We start from the raw sequence: 26,669 nt of genomic DNA, 5'->3' as shown, positions 1-26,669 counted from the left end.
TGCTTTCTTTCAGAAGACCAAAAGTAACCGTTGCACCTCTCTTGAGCATGATGAAACAACGATAAGGAAACGCACTGAAAGTGCTGATAGTTTTAATTTTCAACGTGTATGACAGACATTGCAGAAGACTTAAAAGTAAAGTAGCAATCTATATTATAAAGTAAAATGTGAGGTGTATGTATGTATGTATGTTACTTATAGACATCAAAACCGCTTGACCAATCTTGATAAAACTAGGCAGGAATATTCCTTGGGTACTTAGACCGTAGTGTATGTATTGTAGCCCTAAAACAAACTTAATGTGAGCAGGTCAGGCAGGCGCGAGTGGGAGAGGACCTATTCTCTGCTGCTCAACATTAAAATTATTTAACAGTAGGCAGATGTTAGCGCTACTGGGTGGGCTCAATCTGTGCACCTCGGTATGGTGACCAAGGGGCTAGAGTCACCTAAGTAACCAGACAACTAACTATAACTAACCTAAACTAAATGAAAACAAGGGATAACAAACTTTAGTTTACGATAAATAAAACAAAAAGAAACTTTATTTACATACAAAAATAAATGAATAATAAAATATAATATATACAATAACTTGACTAATCACTACTACTGAACCCATCAACTAACACTGAAACAAGAACATAATATATAACTTATAACTAAGTTTACTAACTAAGCCACTAAGGCTACACTACAAAAACAAAATAACACTAGCTTCCCTAGAATTAGATCTAGAATAGATCTACAGAAACAATGACATAACTATCAATAGCAGAAACAAAATAACACTAGATTCCCTAGAATTAGAATAGATCTACAACAGCAGTTATAAGCAGCAGCTATTTCAGCAGAGTAATTGCAGCAGCTAAAAGCAGTAATATTCAGCAGCTAAAAGCAGCAGTAATATTCAGCAGTAACACAGCAGCTATAAGCAGTAATAATAGCCTGCAAAACATAAATGCAAAACTATATTATATTCTATTAGGACTGATGGACGCCGCCATCTTCAATACAGCATGTTGCCAACTATTATGACAAATAGTCCAAGTAGAAAATAAAATAACTACCTTATCTTATCTTATATAATACAGACGTTACTTCTTTTTTGAAGTAACGTCTGTATTATATAAGATAAGATAAGAAGATGATTACGTCCTACGCGTCATGCATTTAGTCATGCATATTAACCAATGACTTAAATTCTGCCAAGTCACTGGTTTTCCTGGCTAGCTCAGGCAACCCATTCCATGCTCTAATAGCACTAGGGAAGAAGGAGTATTTGTACAAATTTGTCCTAGCATATGGGATGAGGAATGTGCCTTTATCTTTGTGTCTTTCAGAGTATTTTATTAAATTTTGTTTTTGTATTTGAAGATTATGGTTCAGTGTTTTATGTATTATTGCTACTTTACTTTTGAGCCTTCTGTCCTGAAGGCTTTCTAAATTTAGTGATTTTACTAAAGGTGTTACTCTAGTCAAATGTGAATATTCGTTTGTTATGAATCGCACTGCTCTATTTTGTGTCTGTTCTAGTTTCTTAATGTTTTCTTGAGTTGAGGGGTCCCAAACAGAGGATGCATATTCTATTATTGGCCTAACCAAGGTTAAATAACATTTTAGTTTTATGTTCTTATTTGATTTATAGAAATTTCTTTTAATAAATCCTAATGCTTTGTTTGATTTTTTTGTAGTTTCATCAATATGTGGATTCCATGACAGTTTTTCATTTATTATAACACCTAGGTATTTTGCGTTTTTAGTCTGTGTTACTGGTTTGCCATGAATAAGATAAGTGGAATTAATTTGTTTTAGTTTTTTTGTTACTCTTAACAACTGACATTTTTCTGGGTGGAAAGACATGCTCCAATACATAGTAGAGTAGATATAGTAAAAAAATATATAATATTTCTACACTTACAGGCCGTCCCAGGTACAGAAATATAAAATAATTACACGACAGACCACAAAGATCTTCGGCTGTCACACAGACATACTATAATGACCACTGGTCAACTGTACACTGAACTGTTTTAAGACAGCATGTAGTACATCACTTTTATACTATCCCGCACTAACCTATATAAATATGCGGAAGTACAACTATAAAAACTGACACTAACCTATAAAAATAAAATATATAAAATAGCTCTAACCTATACAACAAAAATACATTTAAAAAATAGGTAAAATTGCATATAAAACTAGTTCTGGGAGCGCAAGCTCACATTAAGATCCTCAAAAAAATAATAAAGTTGTCCGATCCTATTAAAGCTATAGTATTTATGGATATAGGCTATGGTTAACAATGTAGACATGAGAAAAGATCGAAAGGAATTAGACCTAGATCTAATTTTAAGAAACACACTTTGCGCAGATAGTTTTTTACTTTGACACATGAAAATACAAAAGAAGATCCATTGATTTCATTATATAGTAAGATAGTTTTGTGCTTTAACACGTAAACATACTAATTATTGTCCATTCATTTGATATTTTAATCAATTTAACATTCAAATTCGTTTTTCTAAAGCATTTTTAATACATTCGTTCGCTGTTCGCTAAAGTTGCGTAGCCGTGTTGAGATAGGCCTATATTCATTCATGAAAAAAGGTCACGCATGCGCAACACAGAATGAACTCTATAAAAGCCAATTTTTAACTCTAGATTAGTGTAGATTTAGATCTATGTCTACCTCAAGATCTACCTTATACTTTAACACATGAACATACACAATTAAGTCTATTCATCTCAAATTTTAATCAAATATATGTAGGCCTAAAAGCAAATGTTTTAATTTGAAAAAAATGGATTTAAGCCTATTAGCTCTTTTGATTTCATAGCTTCATTCACACTATTTTTACATTGACACATTCGCTTTACTTATTACATTATTATTTCGTTTAATTGTTTACAAAACACTCTCAGTGACTATATCGACAGTAATGCGCAAATAAAGACCCGCGGGTCGCGGGTAACATGTGTCTAGTTATACATAAAACACTGAACCATAATCTTTAAATACAAAAACAAAATTTAATAAAATACTCAGAAAGACACAAAGTTAAAGGCACATTTCTCATCCCATATGCTAGGACAAATTTGTACAAATACTCCTTCTTCCTTAGTGCTATTAGAAAATGGAATGGGTAGCCTGAGCTAGCTAGGAAAACCAGTGACTTGGCAGAATTTAAGTCATTGGTTAATATGCATGACTAAATGCATGACGCGTATGACGTAATCATCTTCTTTTTTGAAGTAACGTCTGTATTATATAAGATAAGAAGCCCCCATTTTTTTTTTAACCTGCGCATCGTATTTTTTCCGACTTTTGACTTGATTTGGAAAGAGACCCGCTTATTAGTGACATCATTTTTTGGGCCCGTTAATTCTAATATCACTTTAAAATGATTCTCTTACCCAGTGGCGTAGCTACCAATGTGCGGGTGGTGCGGGCCGCACAGGGCACCAAGTGGAGAGGGGCACCAAAATTCTCCCAGCGTGTATTAATTTCTTATTTCCTTGAGCGTTTCAGTAAAAACGACTAATTGTATGGACACGAACAAACATAAACGACTGTATTTTAAACATGAACTAACGATTTATAAACTAGTCATGTCGTTATTTTGTTTCATCTCATTGACTATTTCTTCCATACAATGTAAGCTATAGAACAGTTTGAATCTAATTTACTAGATTTATCTCGGACACACGGTACATGTTGTTACTACACTGATCAATGCTCTGTAATATAAAGAAGAAGAAGACGAAGAAGAAGACGATAGGCCAACCCTTTTTTACTTCATTGTTTAGTCCATTGGTTTAATCTAGATATTGAGTTTACAAATATATTTCTAAACTCTAGCTCTAAACAATTGTCTTAGTTTATTCATTTCTTTATGATTTTTAATAGTTTGTAATGCACAAATTGTAAGACAAATTTCCATACGGACAATAAAGATTATTATTATTATTGTTATTATTATTAAATAAGCTAACCTTTGTTTTCTACGAGTTTTTTTTAAACTAACTAGTTAATTGTAATATTGCAACGTAAACAAAATGATGAACAATGCTCAAGACTGACTAGTCTGGCTGGCGCCTCAAAACCCTTTTAAGCTCAGACGGAGAAATCGGCATCTCTGGTTCTGTCCAGTCTGTGTAGTCTATAAGGGCCCCATACCCAGCTCTATCGGGGTCCCTCATTACTGACCCATCGGTGTAGCAGAAAATGGCATCTGATGGGTAGGACTTTAGTGTAGCTGATGCCAAGTTTTGGAGTATGGCAGGTGTTAATCGCCTCTTGTTGGCTCCCTCTTGCCCTATAAAGGACATGTTTATTTGTGGGGCCGGCAATCTCCTACACGGAGGGCAAGTTATAATCCTTCTAATAGGAACTCTATCAGTGGAGAGCCCAGATGATTTTGACAAATTGGCCGCAATGTGGAGGAACGATCGCATTTTTATGCGGTTCCTCTCTCTCCACTGTTGCACTAAGATTGTGGTGGTTAGCCTAGAGTCGCCCCTTTTGTAGCGCTCGTAGGCCGTAAGTACCGCCCTCTCCCTCCTTAAATGTAAAGGGGCCACGTTTGTTAAGATTTCATCATCTTTATTTAAATCCAAAGATGGTTCAATGAGTAGTGGAGGTTATCCCCGAAAATAGAAAAACATGAGACCAGCAGAGCTCACATTCAGTCATCGCTTGCTTGGACGGAACTTGAAGTTCGCCTGAGAGTAGGAAACAATATGGACAACAAGGCCCAAGATTTGATTATACAAGAGACGAAAACCTGGAGAGTTAGTAAATTTACTATCAAAGTACGATCCACTCTTGAGGGAGCATGTGCTTCGAACTAAGCTTTGTTCCAGACCGAATACATACATGTCTCCACAAATACAAAATGAATTTATTACAAAATTGGGGGATCACGCTAAAAAACAAATCATACAGCAAGTAAAACAAGCCAAATATTTCTCTATTATTTTTGACAGTACACCTGACATCTTAAAGCTGGATCAAACTTCCCAAATTTTACGGTACGTTGTCATGGATAATGACGGGGTGCAGGTTCGTGAGTCTTTTATTGACTTCATCGACACAAAGGAAAAGCATGCTGCTGGAATCGCTGAGATGATTCTAGAGAAACTGCGTTCGGATGGCTTAGACATAATGGACTGCAGGGGTCAAGGCTATGATAATGCTGCGGCCATGAAAGGTCAAAACTACGGTGTCCAAAAACGTATTCTAGAAGTCACTATTCATTGCCTGCTCAAACACTGGAGACATTAACTAGCAGAGATGAAAATTCATCGACTAGATCTGAAGCAGGTGGATTATTGGTTGCTGTTCAGTCTTTTAATTTTCTCACCTATCTTGGATTTTGGGCTCTTGTATTAACTGAAATTAATGATGCGCAATTCTACCTTCAAAAACAAAGATTGTCTATTCGAGACTGCTCACTCAAACTAAAAACATTACAGACATTTTTAAGTAGTAATCGAGAGGACATCGCTGAAGCCAGCATTACCTTTGCCGAAAGCGTGTGTTCAGATTTGAGAATCAGTACAGAACCTCAAAAACGTATTGGCCATAGGAAAAAGATGCCTAGTGAGAAAAGTGACTACTGTACTTAAACACAAAGAAGAGCTACGAAGGGAAATTTATTCTATCTTGGACAGGATTGTTCAAGAAATAATCACCCGATTCGAGCAACTTCATGATGTAGCAGATAGATATGAATTTTTGTCGCCTTCCCAGCTAATAAATCCTCAGGTCGAAATCAATCTCGATAGTACTCCTAGCGACATTGATAAAAACGAATTTCTGCTGGAGCGAAAGAGGCTTCAATGGTTTGTCACAGTTTCATCAGAAGCATCCGAACTTCCAAAACAAGGACCTGTTGAGCTCTTGAATTTTATAAAAAAAATATCAGCTATATAATTCAGTGCCAAATATCGTCATCATGATTCGCATATTTTTTACTATTGCGGTAAGCGTTGCTACATGCGAGAGAAGATTTTCCAAACTTAAACTGATCAAGAATTACTTGCGATCAACGATGACTCACTAATTTGGCCATTTTGTCCATTGAACAAGAGCTGGTGGAAAAAAATGGATTTCGATAAAATTATTGATACTTTTGCCAGCAAGAAAGCGCGTAAAATTCATTTGTAGTATATTTATGTAAAAGTGATATTTTTGAATTAACAATATTTGATTTATGAATACATATTATTTTGAACAGGTTTTGCAATGTTATTAATAAGTTAATCTTTTTTGGGGGGGTGGGGGGCATCAAGATGAGGTACCGCACCAGGCATCATATACTCTAGCTACGTCACTGCTCTTACCCCCCCCCCCCCCGGCCAACAACAAAAAGTTATTCCTTCGTATAACTTTTCTTCGGCTTCTCAATCGAAACTATAGGCCTATTATACTTCCCCTTATAGGCCTATTATACTTCGACGTGACTTCCACCCCCCCCCACACACACACACAAACACACAGGTAACCACTTGCACACTTTTCGGCCCATAGGGGCCTACTACAATGGCAACTTTTAACATTTTAATCATCTCCGATCGATCGACTATTCAGCACGTTTAATGCATAAAGAACCAAAAATGCATTTTTCGAAGACTCCAATTAAATGCTACATTCCCGTTAACCACTCTACATTTATTTTGGTATTGTGTTCTCTAAATAAAAAGAATTAACTTTTTTTTTACCACTTTTAAATGTAGCAATATGACAAAAGATCTGGATGTCTTTTTTTTTTTAATGCTATTAGGATTCGTTTTTTGTTTTTTTTTAAACTTCATTTAGTCAGCGTCTAAGGGGAATCGGAAGTGACGTAAGGCAAGTTTTAAAAAGTTCACTTTAAGGAAAAGATATTAATGCAACGATAAATTAGATACATTAACGTTTGACATAATGTATTTTTGTTGTCTACATGTAGAAAGGCAGACTTTGTGACAAAAATCTACAGTACAATCGCATTCACAGTCTTTGGAAACTACTTAAACATTTCTGAAAGAGAAAAGTAAAATCATGAGTATAAAGTAAACATAGACATAAATAAATATAGACTGGCCAATTAAAGAGTTTTATGAAACGAAAATGTGTGACTTGCAATTTTGTGTATTTTATTATAAAGCATTTATGAGCAGTATAAAAGTGCTTTTTTAACTTTGATACACACCTATATATATTGTAAATAAGGAGGCACTGTAGCTTTGTTTAATCTCTAAGAATGAAGATCATGCAACTTTTTCATAATTCGGAAATCCGAATACAATAGATATACATGTTTTCAAGTTACATAAAGTTACTTCCTTTTTCCAGTCTATATGTATTTATGTCTATGAAAGTAAACTATAAAACATGAAAGGAAGGAACATAAAAAGTGTACTTTAATAAAAGTGCTTTTATTTCCCTTTTTCGATATGAAACAAAATTAATTAATTATCCCTATTTAATTAACTAAATTTTTATTTACTAAATTAATTCCTGTGTTGTCATCAATAAATGGTATGCAAAGTTTCAACGTGATCCAAGAATGGGAAGTGGGAGAAATCACGTGGACACAATTGGAACCAGACAGAACCAGACAGAGTGAGTTAATATAGGCTTTGCAAAAATATAGATCTTATATTATTTGTTAATCTTTTAGTGTCTAAAGGTTTGAAACTCACAGAAACACAGTATAGTGAAACAGTGTATAATCGAATCCATTATTACGATTATGTGGCTTGTATTACAAATATCAAGAACTTTTATAAAAGGTAAGGCAAGGGCCAATCACGTTTACCGGACTTACCTAACTTATACAATCTAGTCTAAGTACTAACTTATACAATCTAGTCTAAATACTAACTTATACAATCTAGTCTAAGTACTAACTTATACAATCTAGTCTAAGTACTAACTTATACAATCTTGTCTAAGTACTAACTTTTACAATCTAGTCTAAGTACTCACTTATACAATCTAGTCTAAGTACTAACTTATACAATCTAGTCTAAGTACTCACTTATACAATCTAGTCTAAGTACTAGCTTATACAATCTAGTCTAAGTATACAATCTAGTCTAAGTACTAACTTATACAATCTAGTCTAAGTACTAACTTATACAATCTAGTCTAAGTACTAACTTGTACAATCTAGTCTAAGTACTAACTCTACAGTTCGTCTAAAAATTACTAGATCTAAACCTCAAGGGTAAAATCAGTTGTTGGGAACAAAGTTTGAGAAACGACCATTGCGGGTTGTGTTGTGGGAATCACTAACAACAAATGTTGATTGCTGATTAATCATGCATGAGAGCCAAGAGAATTAAGAACGAGAAACGGAACAATGTTGACAAACATTAGAGCTCGAATACATAATAAGCTGTGCAGTAAATGTTTTCATTACTGTAACATAGGCCTACTGCTTAAGTTGATATTTTGTATATATTTAATTTGTATACTTTAAAAGAGTTTTGTCTTGACTGTTAGCTTGTTATTGTCTGATAGCAAGAAGTAAACGTCTCAGCTTTTATAGACCCCATGTAAACTATGCTTTTATAGACCCCATGTAAACTATGCTTTTATAGACCCCATGTAAACTATGCTTTTATAGACCCCATGTAAACTATGCTTTTATAGACCACATGTAAACTATGCTTTTATAGACCACATGTAAACTATGCTTTTATAGACCACATGTAAACTATGCTTTTATAGACCACATGTAAACTATGCTTTTATAGACCACATGTAAACTATGCTTTTATAGACCACATGTAAACTATGCTTTTATAGACCCCATGTAAACTATGCTTTTATAGACCCCATGTAAACTATGCTTTTATAGACCCCATGTAAACTATGCTTTTATAGACCCCATGTAAACTATGCTTTTATAGACCCCATGTAAACTATGCTTTTATAGACCCCATGTAAACTATGCTTTTATAGACCCCATGTAAACTATGCTTTTATAGACCCCATGTAAACTATGCTTTTATAGACCCCATGTAAACTATGCTTTTATAGACCCCATGTAAACTATGCTTTTATAGACCCCATGTAAACTATGCTTTTATAGACCCCATGTAAACTATGCTTTTATAGACCACATGTAAACTATGCTTTTATAGACCCCATGTAAACTATGCTTTTATAGACCCCATGTAAACTATGCTTTTATAGACCCCATGTAAACTATGCTTTTATAGACCCCATGTAAACTATGCTTTTATAGACCACATGTAAACTATGCTTTTATAGACCACATGTAAACTATGCTTTTTTAGACCCCATGTAAACTATGCTTTTATAGACCCCATGTAAACTATGCTTTTGTAGACCCCATGTAAACTATGCTTTTATAGACCCCATGTAAACTATGCTTTTATAGACCCCATGTAAACTATGCTTTTATAGACCCCATGTAAACTATGCTTTTATAGACCCCATGTAAACTATGCTTTTGTAGATCCCATGTAAACTATGCTTTTATAGACCCCATGTACACTATGCTTTTATAGACCCCATGTAAACTATGCTTTTATAGACCCCATGTAAACTATGCTTTTATAGACCCCATGTAAACTATGCTTTTATAGACCACATGTAAACTATGCTTTTATAGACCCCATGTAAACTATGCTTTTATAGACCCCATGTAAACTATGCTTTTGTAGATCCCATGTAAACTATGCTTTTATAGACCCCATGTACACTATGCTTTTATAGACCCCATGTAAACTATGCTTTTATAGACCACATGTAAACTATGCTTTTATAGACCACATGTAAACTATGCTTTTATAGACCACATGTAAACTATTTCACGCTATTGAAAATAAAAGAAATGAAAATGTCTCTCCAATCGTTGGTGTTTTGATCCCAGCTCTTTTTACTTTCACTCTTGTCTAAACACTTTGAAACACATTGCCCTCTTTTTACTTTCTCTCTTGTCTAAACACTTTGAAACACATTGCCCTCTTTTTACTTTCTCTCTTGTCTAAACACTTTGAAACACATTGCCCTCTTTTTACTTTCTCTCTTGTCTAAACACTTTGAAACACATTGCCCTCTTTTTACTTTCTCTCTTGTCTAAACACTTTGAAACACATTGCCCTCTTTTTACTTTCTCTCTTGTCTAAACACTTTGAAACACATTGCCCTCTTTTTCTTCGTGTTTGTTTGCCTGTAATGTGTTTAGATTCTTCCTGCTGTCATTCGTATTCTGTAATTCTTATATCTCCATAATTTCTCTGTCTCTATCTCTTCCTACGACTTTATTTACTTAGCCTAATTGTATTTATGTATACAACTGATTTATGTCTTTTCTAGACCAATGTCTGCATGTCTTCCTTACTTCTCTTCATTCTATGTTTCACATGACTCGACTACAAAAACCCGTTATGAAAAATGTCTTGATCAAACTAGTTTTTTTTTTTCAAACATCATTTATCATTCATCTGTTAAATGATCCAGTTTCACTTCAAAGAAATACATCGCTTATAGTTAAACAGACTACTATAGAAAGATCAATAATCAATTTTCGGACTAGAATACAATCAATAGAGTTACTGCCCATTTATACATGGTGAAATTGCCTCTCGAGAGTCCAGACTCGCTGTCATTTTATGCATGAAAATCAAGCCAATTAAACTTCCGGTAGACTGAATGTCGCGATGCAGATAGCAATCAGTTCTATTCAGTCCTGGATAGCGCTCGACAGTCATCAAGTAAGTTAATTATGCAGTCTTTATATGTATGTATAATATGTATACTATATGTGCATTCTGATTAGTTTTAATAACTATTTCTTTTACTAAATATCATTGATATGAAACCCAATGAAAGGCTAGTCAAAGTTACTTTGTATATTTTTTCAATTGACCTAATAACTTTTGTAAACAAAATGTACAGTCTATGACATCCAGGATCCAGAAAAAATACCCCCAAACTCCCCCCCCCCCCGCCAAGTATATATATATAATTAATCTTTATTACATTCTGACTCATCATTCTTTCGGAAGACGTTTATTGTACCCTGAGTTAGTGGAAACATTTGTAGACTCCACGCTCTTTCCAGGAACGGGGTCTGGGGGAGCGCTGTGAGCGGCTTGCTCCTCGAATGTAGCTCTTGATATGCAGATAGCTGTGGTAGCTGATTTCGCTGGAGTTGAGGGTCTTGGTGTTGCTACTGTAGATTTACTTGTATTTTCTCCTGCAGTGATGACTCTCGTTGCTAAGGTTGATATCTTGGTAATGGTTGTTGAAGGTTTTACTTTTGGTGCCACTGGTGCAGTTGTTGTGAATGTGTAGAATGTTGTTTTGTTGTTGTTGCTGGTGAGCTTGGTCCCGACTTGTTTGCTGTGGATACTGGGATAGCTGATTGCCAGTTTGTTGACTTTTAGCTAATGTGTACACTTCTTTGTTTTTATTAGTTGATATTTGGGATATGCTTACCACCTCACCTTCATCGTTAACTGTCCAAGCGCCCTCTGGTGTTATTAGTTTATCATTTCTCAAACACACTTTTGCCGAAACGTAGTTTAGCCTGCTTTAGTCTTGGTATCAACTCATTTTTTTTCTAATTATGTCCTAAGGGAAGTGATCCCTTATTCCAAAGGGTTTGCCTCCAAGTTTCTTCAAGGCAAAAATACAAGCACACATATTTATTTAGACATCTTTTTTTTTCCAAATTTTATTGTGCATAACGTTTTTTATGTAAGAAACATCTCCTTATTACTGATTTTATTATGGATCAATATTTCTACAATGTTAAAAGAATTAAATCGAACCGTAGGCATACAGTCGGATGACTATAGCTATAGGTCTAGATCTTTAGTTTAACTATATTTTAAAATTCATGATACACTTTTAGTTTAACTATTTTAGTTCAAACTTAGTTTTAGTTTAACATTTTAGCGGCCCCCGAAAGGGGAAAAGACGTTATTAGTTTTGAGTGAAATGTCGGTCCGTCTGTCCGTCCCGTTTAGATCTCTTAAACTAGAAAATATAGTAAAAATCTGACATCATAATATTTAAGACCATTCAAAGTTCTGATGCAACGGTTTTACTTTTTTCTTTTCTAAAAGCGAAAAATCTCATTTTTAAAATCACTTATGCAAGCAGTTTTTTCATAAAAATACACTACTTTTACAACTATTCACTATTAATAGTAACAAACACCGGAGACTCTTTAGTAGGGGAGATGATCATGTACCATATTTTTAACACATTTATGCAAATGGTTTTAGACTTTAAAAAAAAATAATTTTTTACATTTGTATTGCTATGATATGTAAGTTCTGTCCTACTAGCTACTACATTTACCCAAAAATAATATTTACTTTTTTTTTAAGAGAAAAAAATCTATTTAGTAGGCCTATACATATAGTTGAACATAATTTAAAACAACAATTAATAAGTAGGTTTCATATTATCGCGTGAACTGCTTTTCCACAAGGAGGCCATAGAACACTTACTTAACTAAAGGATTTTTTTTTTTTTACGGAAATGTTTTTTTTATTAGATCAATTAATTACTATAGCAATTAGATATTCATTATAGATAGGCCAGGTTCGCATTTAACTTCAAATTCACCTATCCTTTGGTTTGCTGGACCGCTGGGGCACCACACAAGATCTGTCAACCTTCTTTCTCCATTCTTCTCTGTCATTTGTCTTTGATAGAATTTAATTCTGATGTTCTTTCTGAAAATATTGATACCTGCCTTTTTACCCGCCTGGGTGGACCACTTCAAGGGCCGATTTTGAGTTTGTGTTTCCACACAAACTGTCTTTGTAACCTTGTTATATTTAGTTTAGTTCCCATCACTAGTCATTTACTAATACAAATGGTATGTAGATGAACTGGAAACGTCCAAATGCAATAATAAAAGCTGTAAATTGTATACATTGTTCTGCATTGTTCTTACATTTGAATTTGGTAATATCCTAATCTAATTTTGTTAAGTATTTTGCTTCAACAAATTGTGTCATGAGATCTTCTGGATTTAGCCTAGGATATGAATCTAGATGAGTTCTCTTGTTGAGTCCACACACATTCTAGGTGTTGCAGAATTATATCATTTAATAATTTTGATTGATGTTGCGTGGTTTTTTATTGTATCCTTGCGCTCAGGGTGTTACTGTCCTACTTTCTTGTGCTACGGTTGTAATCTTCCGCCTACCAGCCAAATGTGAACTGTGTACAATACATGGACAACTATACTGTGTATAAAGTGACATAAAATGTATTAGACACATCCATATTGTATTCTAGACACACCCGACCGTACTGGCCTCTAATTAATGTTATCTCAACTGGCCACCAATTAATGTAACTGGTTATTTGTTATTATAATATACTGGTCTCCAATTAATGTAAGATGCTCGGTTAACCGTTAATGCGAATGTTGTGGATTCTAGTTTGTGCTGTGTCTAGTAGGCTATGAGTAAACGTAAATGACGAAACAGTCAATGAATTACAAGGTAGCAGACGTGAAGTTTTATTAGAATAAATAATGAACCATGCACCTGTCTCATATTCTATGGTACATAGAAAATATATCCATCAGTAGTATAATAATATAACATAATCTATTTCACAGAAATATGCGTCCTCTCACTGCCAGGACTCAAAAACATCAACCAAATAGTACTGAATATAAGTCCTTCCTCTCTCAGGACTAAGTTACAACTTACTAAATAGTACTGAATATAAGTCCTTCCTCTCTCAGGACTAAGTTACAACTTACTAAATAGTACTGAATATAAGTCCTTCCTCTCTCAGGACTAAGTTACAACTTACTAAATAGTACTGAATAGAAGTCCTTCCTCTCTCAGGACTAAGTTACAACTTACTAAATAGTACTGAATAGAAGTCCTTCCTCTCTCAGGACTAAGTTACAACTTACTAAATAGTACTGAATATAAGTCCTTCCTCTCTCAGGACTAAGTTACAACTTACTAAATAGTACTGAATAGAAGTCCTTCCTCTCTCAGGACTAAGTTACAACTTACTAAATAGTACTGAATATAAGTCCTTCCTCTCTCAGGACTAAGTTACAACTTACTAAATAGTACTGAATATAAGTCCTTCCTCTCTCAGGACTAAGTTACAACTTACTAAATAGTACTGAATATAAGTCCTTCCTCTCTCAGGACTAAGTTACAACTTACTAAATAGTACTGAATATAAGTCCTTCCTCTCTCAGGACTAAGTTACAACTTACTAAATAGTACTGAATAGAAGTCCTTCCTCTCTCAGGACTAAGTTACAACTTACTAAATAGTACTGAATATAAGTCCTTCCTCTCTCAGGACTAAGTTACAACTTACTAAATAGTACTGAATATAAGTCCTTCCTCTCTCAGGACTAAGTTACAACTTACTAAATAGTACTGAATATAAGTCCTTCCTCTCTCAGGACTAAGTTACAACTTACTAAATAGTACTGAATAGAAGTCCTTCCTCTCTCAGGACTAAGTTACAACTTACTAAATAGTACTGAATAGAAGTCCTTCCTCTCTCAGGACTAAGTTACAACTTACTAAATAGTACTGAATAGAAGTCCTTCCTCTCTCAGGACTAAGTTACAACTTACTAAATAGTACTGAATAGAAGTCCTTCCTCTCTCAGGACTAAGTTACAACTTACTAAATAGTACTGAATATAAGTCCTTCCTCTCTCAGGACTAAGTTACAACTTACTAAATAGTACTGAATATAAGTCCTTCCTCTCTCAGGACTAAGTTACAACTTACTAAATAGTACTGAATATAAGTCCTTCCTCTCTCAGGACTAAGTTACAACTTACTAAATAGTACTGAATATAAGTCCTTCCTCTCTCAGGACTAAGTTACAACTTACTAAATAGTACTGAATATAAGTCCTTCCTCTCTCAGGACTAAGTTACAACTTACTAAATAGTACTGAATATAAGTCCTTCCTCTCTCAGGACTAAGTTACAACTGCTAAAATCTTGCGCTATCGCTCCCTCACCCAGAGATTTCCTCGTGCACGAATTCAGTAGCGGACTCAAAATGAGTCCCAAACCAGGCTGCGACACACCTTATAAATTGTTGTGATAAGATGATTGTAGTATTCATTTGTAAGTGATTATGAATTGCAGTTGCCACATGATTAGGTAATGTAAAATAATTACTTGTCGCTAGTAATTAACTCTAATATACAAGGCGATCTATATTGAAAGATTAAGCCTTTAAAATGACGTAAGGTAATGTCATAAATACATTGAAGCGTGTATTTTTTTTTCTTCGTAGTGATACGCTATCGTCTGCATCTAGTTTGTTGGGATACAACTATCGAAGGGTTGTTTCAGCTGTTGCAGGCTGGTTAGTAAGTATGGCAGACGTCAAAGGTTGTCGAAGAATTGAATGATCCTATGTAGTAGTTATCACGTTGAAGATGTGGAGTTGCCAAGTATGTCACATGCAGCCGTCAGAAGGTGCAAAATACGATGGAGGTGTCAAAAATACGTATTCTGTAGTAATAGATAATCGTCGGAAGTTGCCAAATATGTCTCGAAGTTGTTTGAAAAGATAGACTTGTGTTGTATCTTTTCCAAATCATCTGACATTCAGAGCTTCCGTTGACATAAGAGAAACACTACTAGGAGGCAATACAAGGACACAGCGGATATAGTTTTCTTGAGTTTATTTCGATTAAACTCGATCTTGAAACAATAAATATATACACAATAAATATTATTCAGATACAGGATACTCTTTCAGTCCTAACTGACCCTGACCCTGACTGCAACTGATTAGAAAAAGTTCCATGACCTTCTTTTGAATCACGTCCCCCAAACCTCTATAGCCTAACATTCCTTCCTCGCCCAAGCTATCAGCCTTCAAGTTTCAATTCCCACATTTCTATGACCTCACTTAACTCACGCACGTAAATCTGCACTCACGATCATCTGATCATGCGACGTCATAGTCTAGCTTTGACCTTGTGTATTGCCTACAGGCTTATCGCTACAATCTACCAAATGCTAATAATATCACCCAACAGTCTTCATCAATAAGTAGATCTAGTAATTGGTTTTATTAACATTTGTATTTGAGCAATTTCCTTACAAAAATTATGGGACACTGGCGGATCCAGGGAGGGGGCGGTAGGGGCGGCCGACCCCCCCCCCCCCGGACGAATTTTAGTAACGAAATCACACAATTTGTATACGAATTTATAAGTTATGTTAATAATATATACTAATTATTTATATTTCAACATATTTTTAGATTATTTCGCCCCCCCCCCTCTAGTAAGTTGGCCGATTTGGTGGGATGGGTAAGTGGCAAAGGCATCAATCCCGCCCCCCCCCCCCACCATAAACGTTTGAGTAGGGAGGCGGTCCAATTTATTCGTAGAAATCACAGCTCGTTAACAGAATCAATAAAAAATATATCTATAGTTAAAACTTGTTATTGATATTTTAACCGATATTTATATCATGTCGTTTCCCTGTTAGCCGATTGGGTGGGGTGGGGACGAATACCTCTACTGCCCTTCCCACCTAAACCCTTTGAGTGGGGGGCCGTCCTACTTTTATTTAGAAATCATATTTTGTGAGCATAATTAGTTGAAATACTATATAATTTTAATATTATATCGCTACACTTCTGGTATCTTAGTCGATTCGGTGAGGGGGGTTCGATTGCTTCTAATGCCCTCCCCACTCTAGCCCTCTGAGTGGGGGTGCGGTCCTATTTTTATGGAGAAATCATAGTTTGTGAACAAAATTAGTTGAATATCTATTTAATATAAGGTACATATTGATGTTTTAACCCATTTGTATATTATGTCGCACACAGACTCTGATATCAAATTTTATCCTTAGTAAATATAAAATGAAAAAGGGTTGTACCAGGTGGGAGGGGCGATACATGCAATCGCCTTACCCCCATCGGACAAACCAATACTTTTTCTTTTTGTATTTTAGTGAAGAAATTACAAAATTGAAAAATATGTCACTGTTATCATTTATATATGCTATAAATTAAATTCTTATATCAAGTCGCCCCACCCCCTATTCTTTAATGCCAAATGCAAGCATTAACAGTAACTATAAAAAGGAGCGAGGATTAACGTTTTCACTCTACCGCCCTCTCCCCTTTCAGGACGAAAACATGACGTTTTAAAACAGAATAGTCAAACATGGCGACAGAGTTTATCTTAGTTATCTTAAGAAAGACTTTGTTTTGGAAAATTTAGAATTCATACGAAATTTTTCCTTATAAGAGTAACAACTGTGATGGAGTTCTGAACCCAAATATTATTTTCCTACTCACCTTTTTCCAACTACTACTATTTTTCTATTGTATAACAAATTCTGAGACTATAACTCACAATATAAGCTTGAATCCTAAATATGTAAAACAATTGACCCACTTAATTTCTCCTTCCACATCCGATTTTTTTTTTATTAAAGCTTATAATGATAGTTCTGTAACAAAACAAAGTTACAAACATGCATATTGAACAAAATGTATCACTTACAATTGAGCTTTCTTTTTAAAAATATTTTTTTTTCGAATATTTTGTTTTTCGGTGGCGATCCTCAAAGTCTTAATCTAAATATGTATAGTAGCAGGAGAATGCGTTTCTGCAGTGAAGAACGCAAGAAAAAAAATTAGGCGTCCGGGGCGAAGCTTGCGGCGATCGTCAAAGCTTTAATCTAAATATGTGGTGTATCTTATCTTTTCAAGGAACAAGGTTGTATTTCCATTGTAGTAAGGCCTGTAAATTCATGTTAGAATATTTTTAAAGTAAAACATTTTCAAAAGGTCCTTTTTGAATAGGATGAATCATGAGCTGTAGATGTCAGGAGAATGCGTTTCTGCAGTGAAGATTGCAAGAAAACGCTTTTGGACCTCACTGTGGGAGCTTACAGCGCTCCCCCTGTCCCCCTAACTGTCAAGAGAAAGGCATCAATATGGCTGTTTTTTTTTAGCGGCCCCCGTAAGGGGAAAAAGCCGCTATTAGGTTTGTGCAAAATGTCCGTCTGTCCGTCTGTCTGTCTGTCACACTCAGATCTCGAAAACTAGAAGAGATATGAAAAATATTATTTCACCATTAAATGCGGCTTGAAAAGTTTAGGTGCAACGGCTACTTTTGGTTTTCTAAAAGCAAACCGTTTAATTTATCAAATTAATTATGCAAGCGATTTTTTCATAAAAATACACCAATTCTAAAACAATTACGTAAATGTAAGGGAGGCAATGTTGCAATATGCTAACAAAGATGGACAATTTTTGTGTATTCTCAGTATCACTAAATCAAATATGTTTATAAAATGTACAAGAAATGTTTACAACAAATATAAATAATAGTTAAAGGTGTTTTTTCTGGTCAACTAGCTGCTAAAATTAATAGAAAACATTTTTGTTTGTTTATAAAGGCTAATAATGCACTTTGTATGTAAATGTCACGCACATTTTTTAAAATGGACTTTTTATGCAGCGACTTTCGTGCAGTAGCGTAACGTCGCAACATGCTATGGTGCTAAACCAATTCCTTAAACTTTTTTAAAAAAATCTGATTTTATTTATTTTTTGTTTAGTGCCCCTCATTCGAATAAAAGAAGCTTATTTTTGTGCGTTTTGTCTGTTGGTCGGTCTGTCCGTCACGATTAGATTAACAAATAACACTAAAGCAAGGCTATTGTAAATCTGATTTAATCTTTAATTTTTCATTCAGGAATATTGCAATAGTTTTAAGTATCTATAATAGATTGTTCCTGATGTTTTTGTGAAAAACAAATCAATGCCAGCGAATATTTTTTTGCTCTTCTAACTTATATTAAATTTTATTTCCATGCTTAAACGTTGCAATAAAAACATCATCTTATACCTTTTTCCGGTTTTTTTATGTAAATAGCATATAAATGCTAAATAAAAATATCTCTACCGATTATATTTCAATAACTATAAAGTTGTTCCGGATATTGTTTTATAAAAAATAAATTATGTCAAATGATTGTTTGAAATCGCAGAATTGACTAATATTACACTTATATTCTTTGTCACTATGTCACTGTTGTTTATTTATCCATATCCTCTGTTACGAATTTTTAACTTAAAACAAATTTATGTCAAATGACTTTATTTTTTCAAAAATATCGACAATAGGTTGTTCAGGATTTTAAAATAAGAAAGTAATTTACTAGAAACGATTATTGAAAATCGCTTATTAATTTATTTTACAGTTAATTTTCTTGCCGAAACATAATAAAAGTTGTTTAATCGGTAAAGAATGTTCCGGATTTTGTTTCGAAATGTTTGAAATCCCTCTTCTAATAAATAAAGAAATACATTTCTCTTTTACGAAAATTGGTTGTTCCGGATTTTTTATGAAAAATAGTTTAACTCTATTTATGTAAAATCGCACTTCTCTCTTACACTACATTTAACTTTCTAGCTAAAACTTTAGAAAATCTTATTACCGTTAATATTATATTCCGATTTTTAAGGAAAACAACTTCCTAACACCAAAGTATGGTTTGAAAATCTCTCCATAAGGCTATGGTACATCTAATTTTCATAACAGACCATCCCACAAATTTAATTAACGGTATCTCACTATAAATACATAAACATCCGGAACAATCTATTAGAGAAACTTAAAACCAATGCAATGTTTCGGAAGGGAAATTACATTTTAATCAGATTTTCAATAACTTATAGTCTTTTTTTTTTCCTCGCTATTAACATGACGGACAGACAGACTGACAGACAAAACAAAAAAAAGCGTCTTTAATCCCTTTATATATATATGTTATATACATAGCCTATTTAGTCTAACTAACCATCAAATGAAATGCTAAAAGAACTCACTCGGTGCACCAATGTCTATGAACCCTCGAGAAGCTGCTCGTATAGGAGACATTTTTTAGTCTAACTAGGACGTGTGACGTAATGGAATTTTTTTTCCTTTGACGTCATATGGAGTTAATTCTTTAAATGAAATGCTAAAAGAAATCACTCGGTGCACCAATGTCTATGAACCCTCAACAAGCTTCTCGTATAGATGATATTTTTTAGTCTAACTAGGCCGTGTGACGTATTGGATTTTTTCCTCTGACGTCATATGGAATAAATTCTTTAAATAAAATGCTAAAACAACTCGGTATAGTAATGTTTATTAAACCTCGTAATGTGACTCGCATTTTAAAAATACAATAGCTAGATTTAGATCTAATCTAGATTTTTTATACTAGATCTAGATTTTTTTTAAACACTAGAACTAGATTTTTTACACTAGATCTAGATTTTTTTTTACACTAGAGCTAGATTTTTAAAAACTTTAGATTTAAGTTCTAATTAAAATCATTGTAGAATCTAGATCTAGAATTTCTTGATCTAGTTTAGAATGTTTGTTGTTTTACATGTTTCGGATGTTCCTTCGGAGTTGTAGTTCAAACCTCCCTCAGGACGATGGGGGATGGGAGCGAGTAGGGTTTGAACCTGGGACCATCGATGAATCCATTAAACGACAGTCCAGCGCGCAAACCCGACAGCCAATATGATTTAGACTAAAAACATTTTTTTTACAACGTCAAATGAATCTTTGAAACATTATTACTTTTAACAATCAAAACAAAATCACGTCTTGGATATTCCTTGCGAAGGAATGCGGATCCGACAGGGATCCGTCTCCCACGGGGGCCGCCTTTGAGTTTGTATGTCAACACAAACTCTCTTTGTAATCTTGTTCTTGTTGTTTTGCCTTTTTTATCTCACTTTTTTTACGCCAAAGGTTGAGAAACACTGCTTTTTAACAAATCTAATATATATAGACAAATATGATCATAATTTACCAAATGTATTTAAACTCTGCATACAAGCTTGAAACAGTCTCTTTTATGTTCTGTTTCAGTTGATGAAGCATGCTTTGTTTAGACGGAGTCAACGTCACATCATGCAGTAGCAGCAACGTGACTTCACTGACGTCTGGGACTGACTTGGAGGTTTATGTCATCAAAGTTATTATTGCTCTTCTCATAACATTTCTAATCAACGTACTCAACATCGTCAACTTAATTATATTGAGGAGGATGGTCTCCATTAATAATACAGTGAAGGTAAAAAGTTTGTGTTTAGATTCAGAAAGAAATTAAGTAAAGTTCTCTTTGAAAATATGTGTTCCTTGATGAGGTCAAGAATTACGTGTTTCGGCAAGACACAGTCAATGAACAAGCCATACTCTTGGGTCAAATCTGTAAATAAATAAAACTTTGATGTTCTGTCATATTTGAAAATGTGGCCCTTTATCTCTATTGGTGTCTGTCATTAAACCTTTACTGTAGTTTGTTGAGATATTAGTAGGAACAGAACGGATCGCTATATATCATTTTAAAAAACAAATTCTTTCCTAAACAAAATTGTTTTGAGTCCACATATCAAACGATAGTGGATAGGGAAGGGGAATAAAAAACAAAAAAACGGAGGGACGGGTAAATTTAAGTAGAGAAATCATACAACTTGTAAAGCATTTACTTATGTTAATAATATATACTTACATCTACATGATATAAGCTACTAATTAATATTTTAACCAATCTTTATATTATGGGGGGGGGGGGGGCTATTCGATCCACACCCCTCCCCTTAGCCTTTAAAGTGAAGGGGGGACGGTCCAATTGTTGTTTGTAGAAATCACAGTTTGTTAATGGAATTAGTTATTTATCTATGCAAGCTACTTATTGGTGTCACCCTTTTCTGATATGTTGGACGATTCAGCAGGGAGATGATGGGAGGGGGGGGGGCGGTTAGATAAGCGTTCTATCAAACCATAGGCCTATATGTATTTATTTTATTTTCACTATTTCCCAAAAAAAAACCGCAGTCTGCATATAAAGCATTGAAAACAAGGTTACAAAGACAGTTTGTGTAGAAACACACTCAAAATCGGTCCCCGAAGTGGTCTACACCAGGATTCGAACACGGGACTTCTGATACAAAGTGCTTTTACCACTCAGCCACAGCATCTCCATATATTCATTTAGCGTACACTTATATTTTTTAAAATAATAATTATTAACTTTATCCATACATTCAAAATAAATAACGTTACAGGAAAAAAAAATGTTTTCTTCTTACAAAATTAGATAAATTGGCAACACGAAAAAAAAAGTTCTTGACCTATTTTAGCTAGCTGGAAATGACTTGAAAGACTTGAAGTAGGTCGAATCTACTTGGACCAGAAATTCCTCTTCGCCTCAGGCTCTTGCAAAATAAAAATTAATATCTCCATTGTCATACAAACTAGACATAGATCTAGCTAGATCTAGACCTAGTTTTAGATCTAAATCTAGAGTCAAGATCTAAGTCTAGGTCTAGAACTAGATCTATGTATAGATCAGGCATATTGTCTAACTCATTAAGGTGTATGGGCCGCATAAAAACTTAGGCCCTACTATGACCTGAGCTAGGGGCCGCAGCCAAAAATCAGTTGGCGAGTTGCAAAACAGCCTACTAATTTTATGTAAATTAGAAACAATACAATAGAATACAATAATTAATGTCATACCGGTCCCTTGGCTAAATTTGTAGTAGGCCCTACCATTTGGTAATAAAAAGTTACACATTATTTTCTTTGTTCTGATGCTTGACATCTTTTATGGGATACAACTTTATTAATGTCATGTTGAAGTTTGTTTTCCACTGACGGTGAGGTGTTTTTGTAGCTTTCATTATGGAAAAGAATTGCTCACAGAGATAAGTGCTTGCAAACAAAGAAAGAATTATGGCTGCATATTCCGCAATTCAACGTACCGTTCATGGTAAATAACTGTACAATTTTGACACAGCTAATTCTTTATACTTCGCTTTCTACCAATAATCTGACTGCTATTCTATCAGCTCTAGTTGCACTTTACCAGCAGCAATTTCAGAATCAAATGAGAATGAGATACAAACAACGAAAATTCTTGCTCGTACGGAACGAAGTCACGAAAACGGTCATTGAAAGCATCTACTAACGATTCCAGGTCTAAGACATATTTACCAAATGTTGTAGCCGTATTTAATCTTTTAGTTCCTGACACATTGAGAAGTGAAGAAGATTTCCTCTTCATATTTGGTTTATCCTCAGTCGTAATTTTACTTGTAAGCACTTCACATGATTACACGCAGTTGTGACAATTTTGTCTTTACTTTGAAGTTTCAGTTTAAGTCTTGCAGGTGACCAGTGAGATCAACTAGGCTGCCAATGGCAGATCCTGAACCCATTAGTCAGTTTGGAAATGTTCAACAGGTTCACCTTTCAAGTTCAGATCAGAAACAATACAATTTCTACAGGCAGTGCAAAAAATCCCTTTAATACTTTATGACAGTAGAGCCAGTGGACTTCTGTGTAGTAGGGAACACAATCAAATTTCGTGTCCAATGTCATCCAGAAACATTGAAAATTGGCGATGATTTAAACTACGGGCACGAATAAAACTGAGAGCGACTGAAACCGGTCTTATGACATGTTGGAACTGTAATTGCTGTGCGCAGAATGTTTCTCGATGAATGATGCACTGAAAATTAGCAAATTTAAACTTAGCATCAGTCTGTCTTATTTTTGCAAGTAGCTTTGCATCAAAACCATTTCATTTTATGGTTGGTGGGCCATCCGTTGCTAGACTAGCTAGCTTTAGATTTAAGGACTCCTGGTAAATCTGTTTTAAGTTATAATATGGTATAATTTAATAATTTATACACATAGAATTAGCGCGGGTCCTATGAAATTGCGGGGCCCACTGCGATCGCATAGTTTGCAGTGGCCTAAGGCCGGTCCTGCAAAATAGCGGCGTATGCTACGCCGCCGGTCAACTAGTTACTTTTTATTATTATTATTTTTCGTAGACATTTTTGTGTTCGTCGGCGACCCTTAAAGCTTTAATCTGAATCATTTTTATTAATCTGTGGGGATCTTTTTTTTTCATAGTTCTTAAACATTCAATATTTGTGAGCGCGTCAATACGGTCTAATATCCAAAGAGCGTTTAACCATCCTTCTATTGGCGTCTTATTGTGACCAAAAAAGCCTTCTACAAGGTCTCGCTTAACATGAAGATAACATTACGATAAATACGCCTCACGTTACTTTATTTTACTTAATTAGCCCTGCCTTTTTTAATAGGATGAACAATGCGCTTTAGTTGTCAGGAGAATTCGTTTTTGCAAGAAATGCAAATGTAAGAAAACGCTTGGCGTCCACTAGGCCACAGACCCCCTAACTGTCACGAGAAGGGCCACCAACGTAAAATTTTGTTTTGCCCGAGGTTGATATAAACACTGCGCTAAATGTAACATGTACCACTTTTTGTTTTTGTCGGAAAAAAATCCACCCATCAAAAGTTCTGGATCCCGCTAGTGAGTCCTAGGTGGCTGCCTAGTTTGCCTATGGCTAAGGCCGGCCCTGGAGGTTTGTCTTTCCGCCCATTTAACTCACAGAAATTAGATGTTTTAGAACTTTCAAAGTTCTGGTGCAAAGACCTTTTTTTTTTTTCTTTTGTCGACCGAACAATATAATCATAGGCAAATAATCTCGGCACAGCTTTCAAAACATATACGTGTCTTCTATTTGTATTGTCGGAGATAGTGTTGTGGCTGTTAATAGTTTGTACTTCTTGCTGAAAATATTGAAAGCTGCCTTTCTACCTACTGGAGTGGACCACTTCAGGGGCAGATTGGAGTTTGTATTTCCACACAAACTATCTTTATAACCTGTTCTTGTGATTCTATGTTTTATTTTTCTTCACATCTAGTTTTACCCTAAATCATCTAAAAATATAGATCTTACGTTTGCTCTCAAATAATTATACTTTGTTTTTCTAGAACTTGATGATCAGTATGAGTGTATCCGACCTGTTGCTTGGAATCTTCGTTTGTCTTCCAGGGATCATTTCTGCTTTGCTTCACTTCTGGCCATTTGCCTCAATATTTTGCCAAATTACTGGTTTTATCAACGGCATGAGTATAGGCGTATCCTCCTGGTGCATGACATGTATTAGCATAGAGCGCTATCTCGTTGTTGTACGTCCTCTTGGCTTGCAGTACAGACAACGCTCTTGGATACTTCGACTTATTCTTGCTTTGATCTGGACAACCAACTCCGCTACTTTTGTCCTACCCATGCTTGTCAACGAGGAGTGGACTTATTACAAGTACGACGACGTGACCTTCATGTGTGGATTTGAGTGGGACCCCTACTGGATGATTTACGTTGCTCTCCTTGTGTATCAGCTCTGTCCAGCTGTTGTCAGCAGCATCTGCTCTGTTGGAATCATACATTCTCTTCGAATAAACCTTAGAGTAGCCCCATCAACTTCTCGGGAAACACCACCATTAGAGTCTTCACTTGACACCCTACGAAACTCGGACATTATGGAGGTTCAAAGCGAAGGACTAGCCAATGTTAAAACCATCCGCCATAATGCTCCTATAATTCAACCTAGAAACATACTAGTGGAGTTAAAACTGAAGAAGGAAGCCAAAGTGACCAAAGTTTTGATGCTGACTCAGACTGCTTTTTTTATTTGCACCATGCCTTATGTTATAACTAGCATGGTGCAAGTGACTCAGTCCATTGTTATTACTTCGTTTAACATGTTCATCATTTCGTGGTTTTTGAACTGTAACAGTTTTATCAATGTCTTTATTTACTCTCTAACCTACCAAGAGTTTAGAACCATTTTTAAAACATTCAAACTGGTTCAACAAATTAGGAATGTGCTGCGCAGAAATTAAATTGAAAACAATAAATCTTTCGTTTCCTCATTTGACTACAACACGTTGAAACAAAACGAAATATAATCAAAATAATATCACATTAACATAGTTACTCTTGTGACTTGAGTCTAAGAGAGCGTGTGTGTGTGTGTAAGAGAGAGTTGGGAGAGAAAGAAAGAATGAGAGAAAGATAAGTATATAGTAGAAATTATAAGTACTCAATCAATGTCATTGGCCTCTTTCAGTAGTGAAACGACTATGGTTCATCTCGAACACTTGTTCATATGGCTGTGGAGCCCTATTTCGGAGAGACACTCCCGTCCATATATATTGCAGGTCAAGGTGGCTGTCGCTTTGGTGGTAGAGGAGCTGACTATATTCCGTGTGGCACGCTTTTCTTCAAGAATCGAGGCCCATGTTTTCTCACTTTCTATAGCTTTCTTGGTCACCATCTCTCTACAACTAGTGCGGTCTAAGGCTAAGTCTTGCCAATGGTCACTATTAATGTTCACTGATTTTAGATCCCTTTTTATCACATCAACGTAACTTGCCAACATTTGCAGAGCAGTTCATGTAGAGGTTGGCTTAGTGTAGTTTTGCATTGTTTCAGAAGATCTGGGGGGATACCGTCACATCCAGGCGCTTTGCCGGCAGCCATGCTGTCTTTGGCTTTGTTAAGTTCTAATAGGGTGGGTACTTCATCTAGTTCATTCCTTGTGGGTAATTGGTTGATAGCGTTAAGAGCTGAGGCAGAGACTGAGCTTGTTGTGGCCTAGAGTTCGGAGTAATGTTCGACTCTAGCTACTTTCAAATTGCCTTGGGTAGGTTTCGCCTTGTATGTAGCCAGTGCATCTCTCTTTGCTCTGGTAACAGGTGCTAGTATAGTTGATTTAGAGTCGAACCAATCGTTTGGCCTTGTA

The 26,669-nt window shown here is 35.1% G+C and overlaps 1 protein-coding gene across 1 annotated transcript; it reads left to right on the top strand.

The window, feature by feature from the left end:
• The first annotated feature begins 10,492 nt into the window (after positions 1–10,492).
• Positions 10,493–25,920, top strand: LOC106050261 (probable G-protein coupled receptor 21). Its single transcript, XM_056019661.1, has 3 exons — positions 10,493–10,740; positions 20,907–21,111; positions 24,856–25,920. Exons 2-3 carry the CDS (start codon positions 20,917–20,919, stop codon positions 25,765–25,767), a joined length of 1,107 nt encoding a protein of 368 aa, XP_055875636.1. The 5' UTR covers positions 10,493–10,740; positions 20,907–20,916; the 3' UTR covers positions 25,768–25,920.
• The last annotated feature ends 749 nt before the right edge of the window (positions 25,921–26,669 follow it).

This window comes from Biomphalaria glabrata, chromosome 2 (genome assembly GCF_947242115.1).
Source record: "Biomphalaria glabrata chromosome 2, xgBioGlab47.1, whole genome shotgun sequence".
In the NCBI taxonomy this organism is placed as follows: domain Eukaryota; kingdom Metazoa; phylum Mollusca; class Gastropoda; family Planorbidae; genus Biomphalaria; species Biomphalaria glabrata.
Note: the sequence above shows the minus strand (reverse complement) of the source record. Positions and strands in the feature narration are given on the sequence as shown.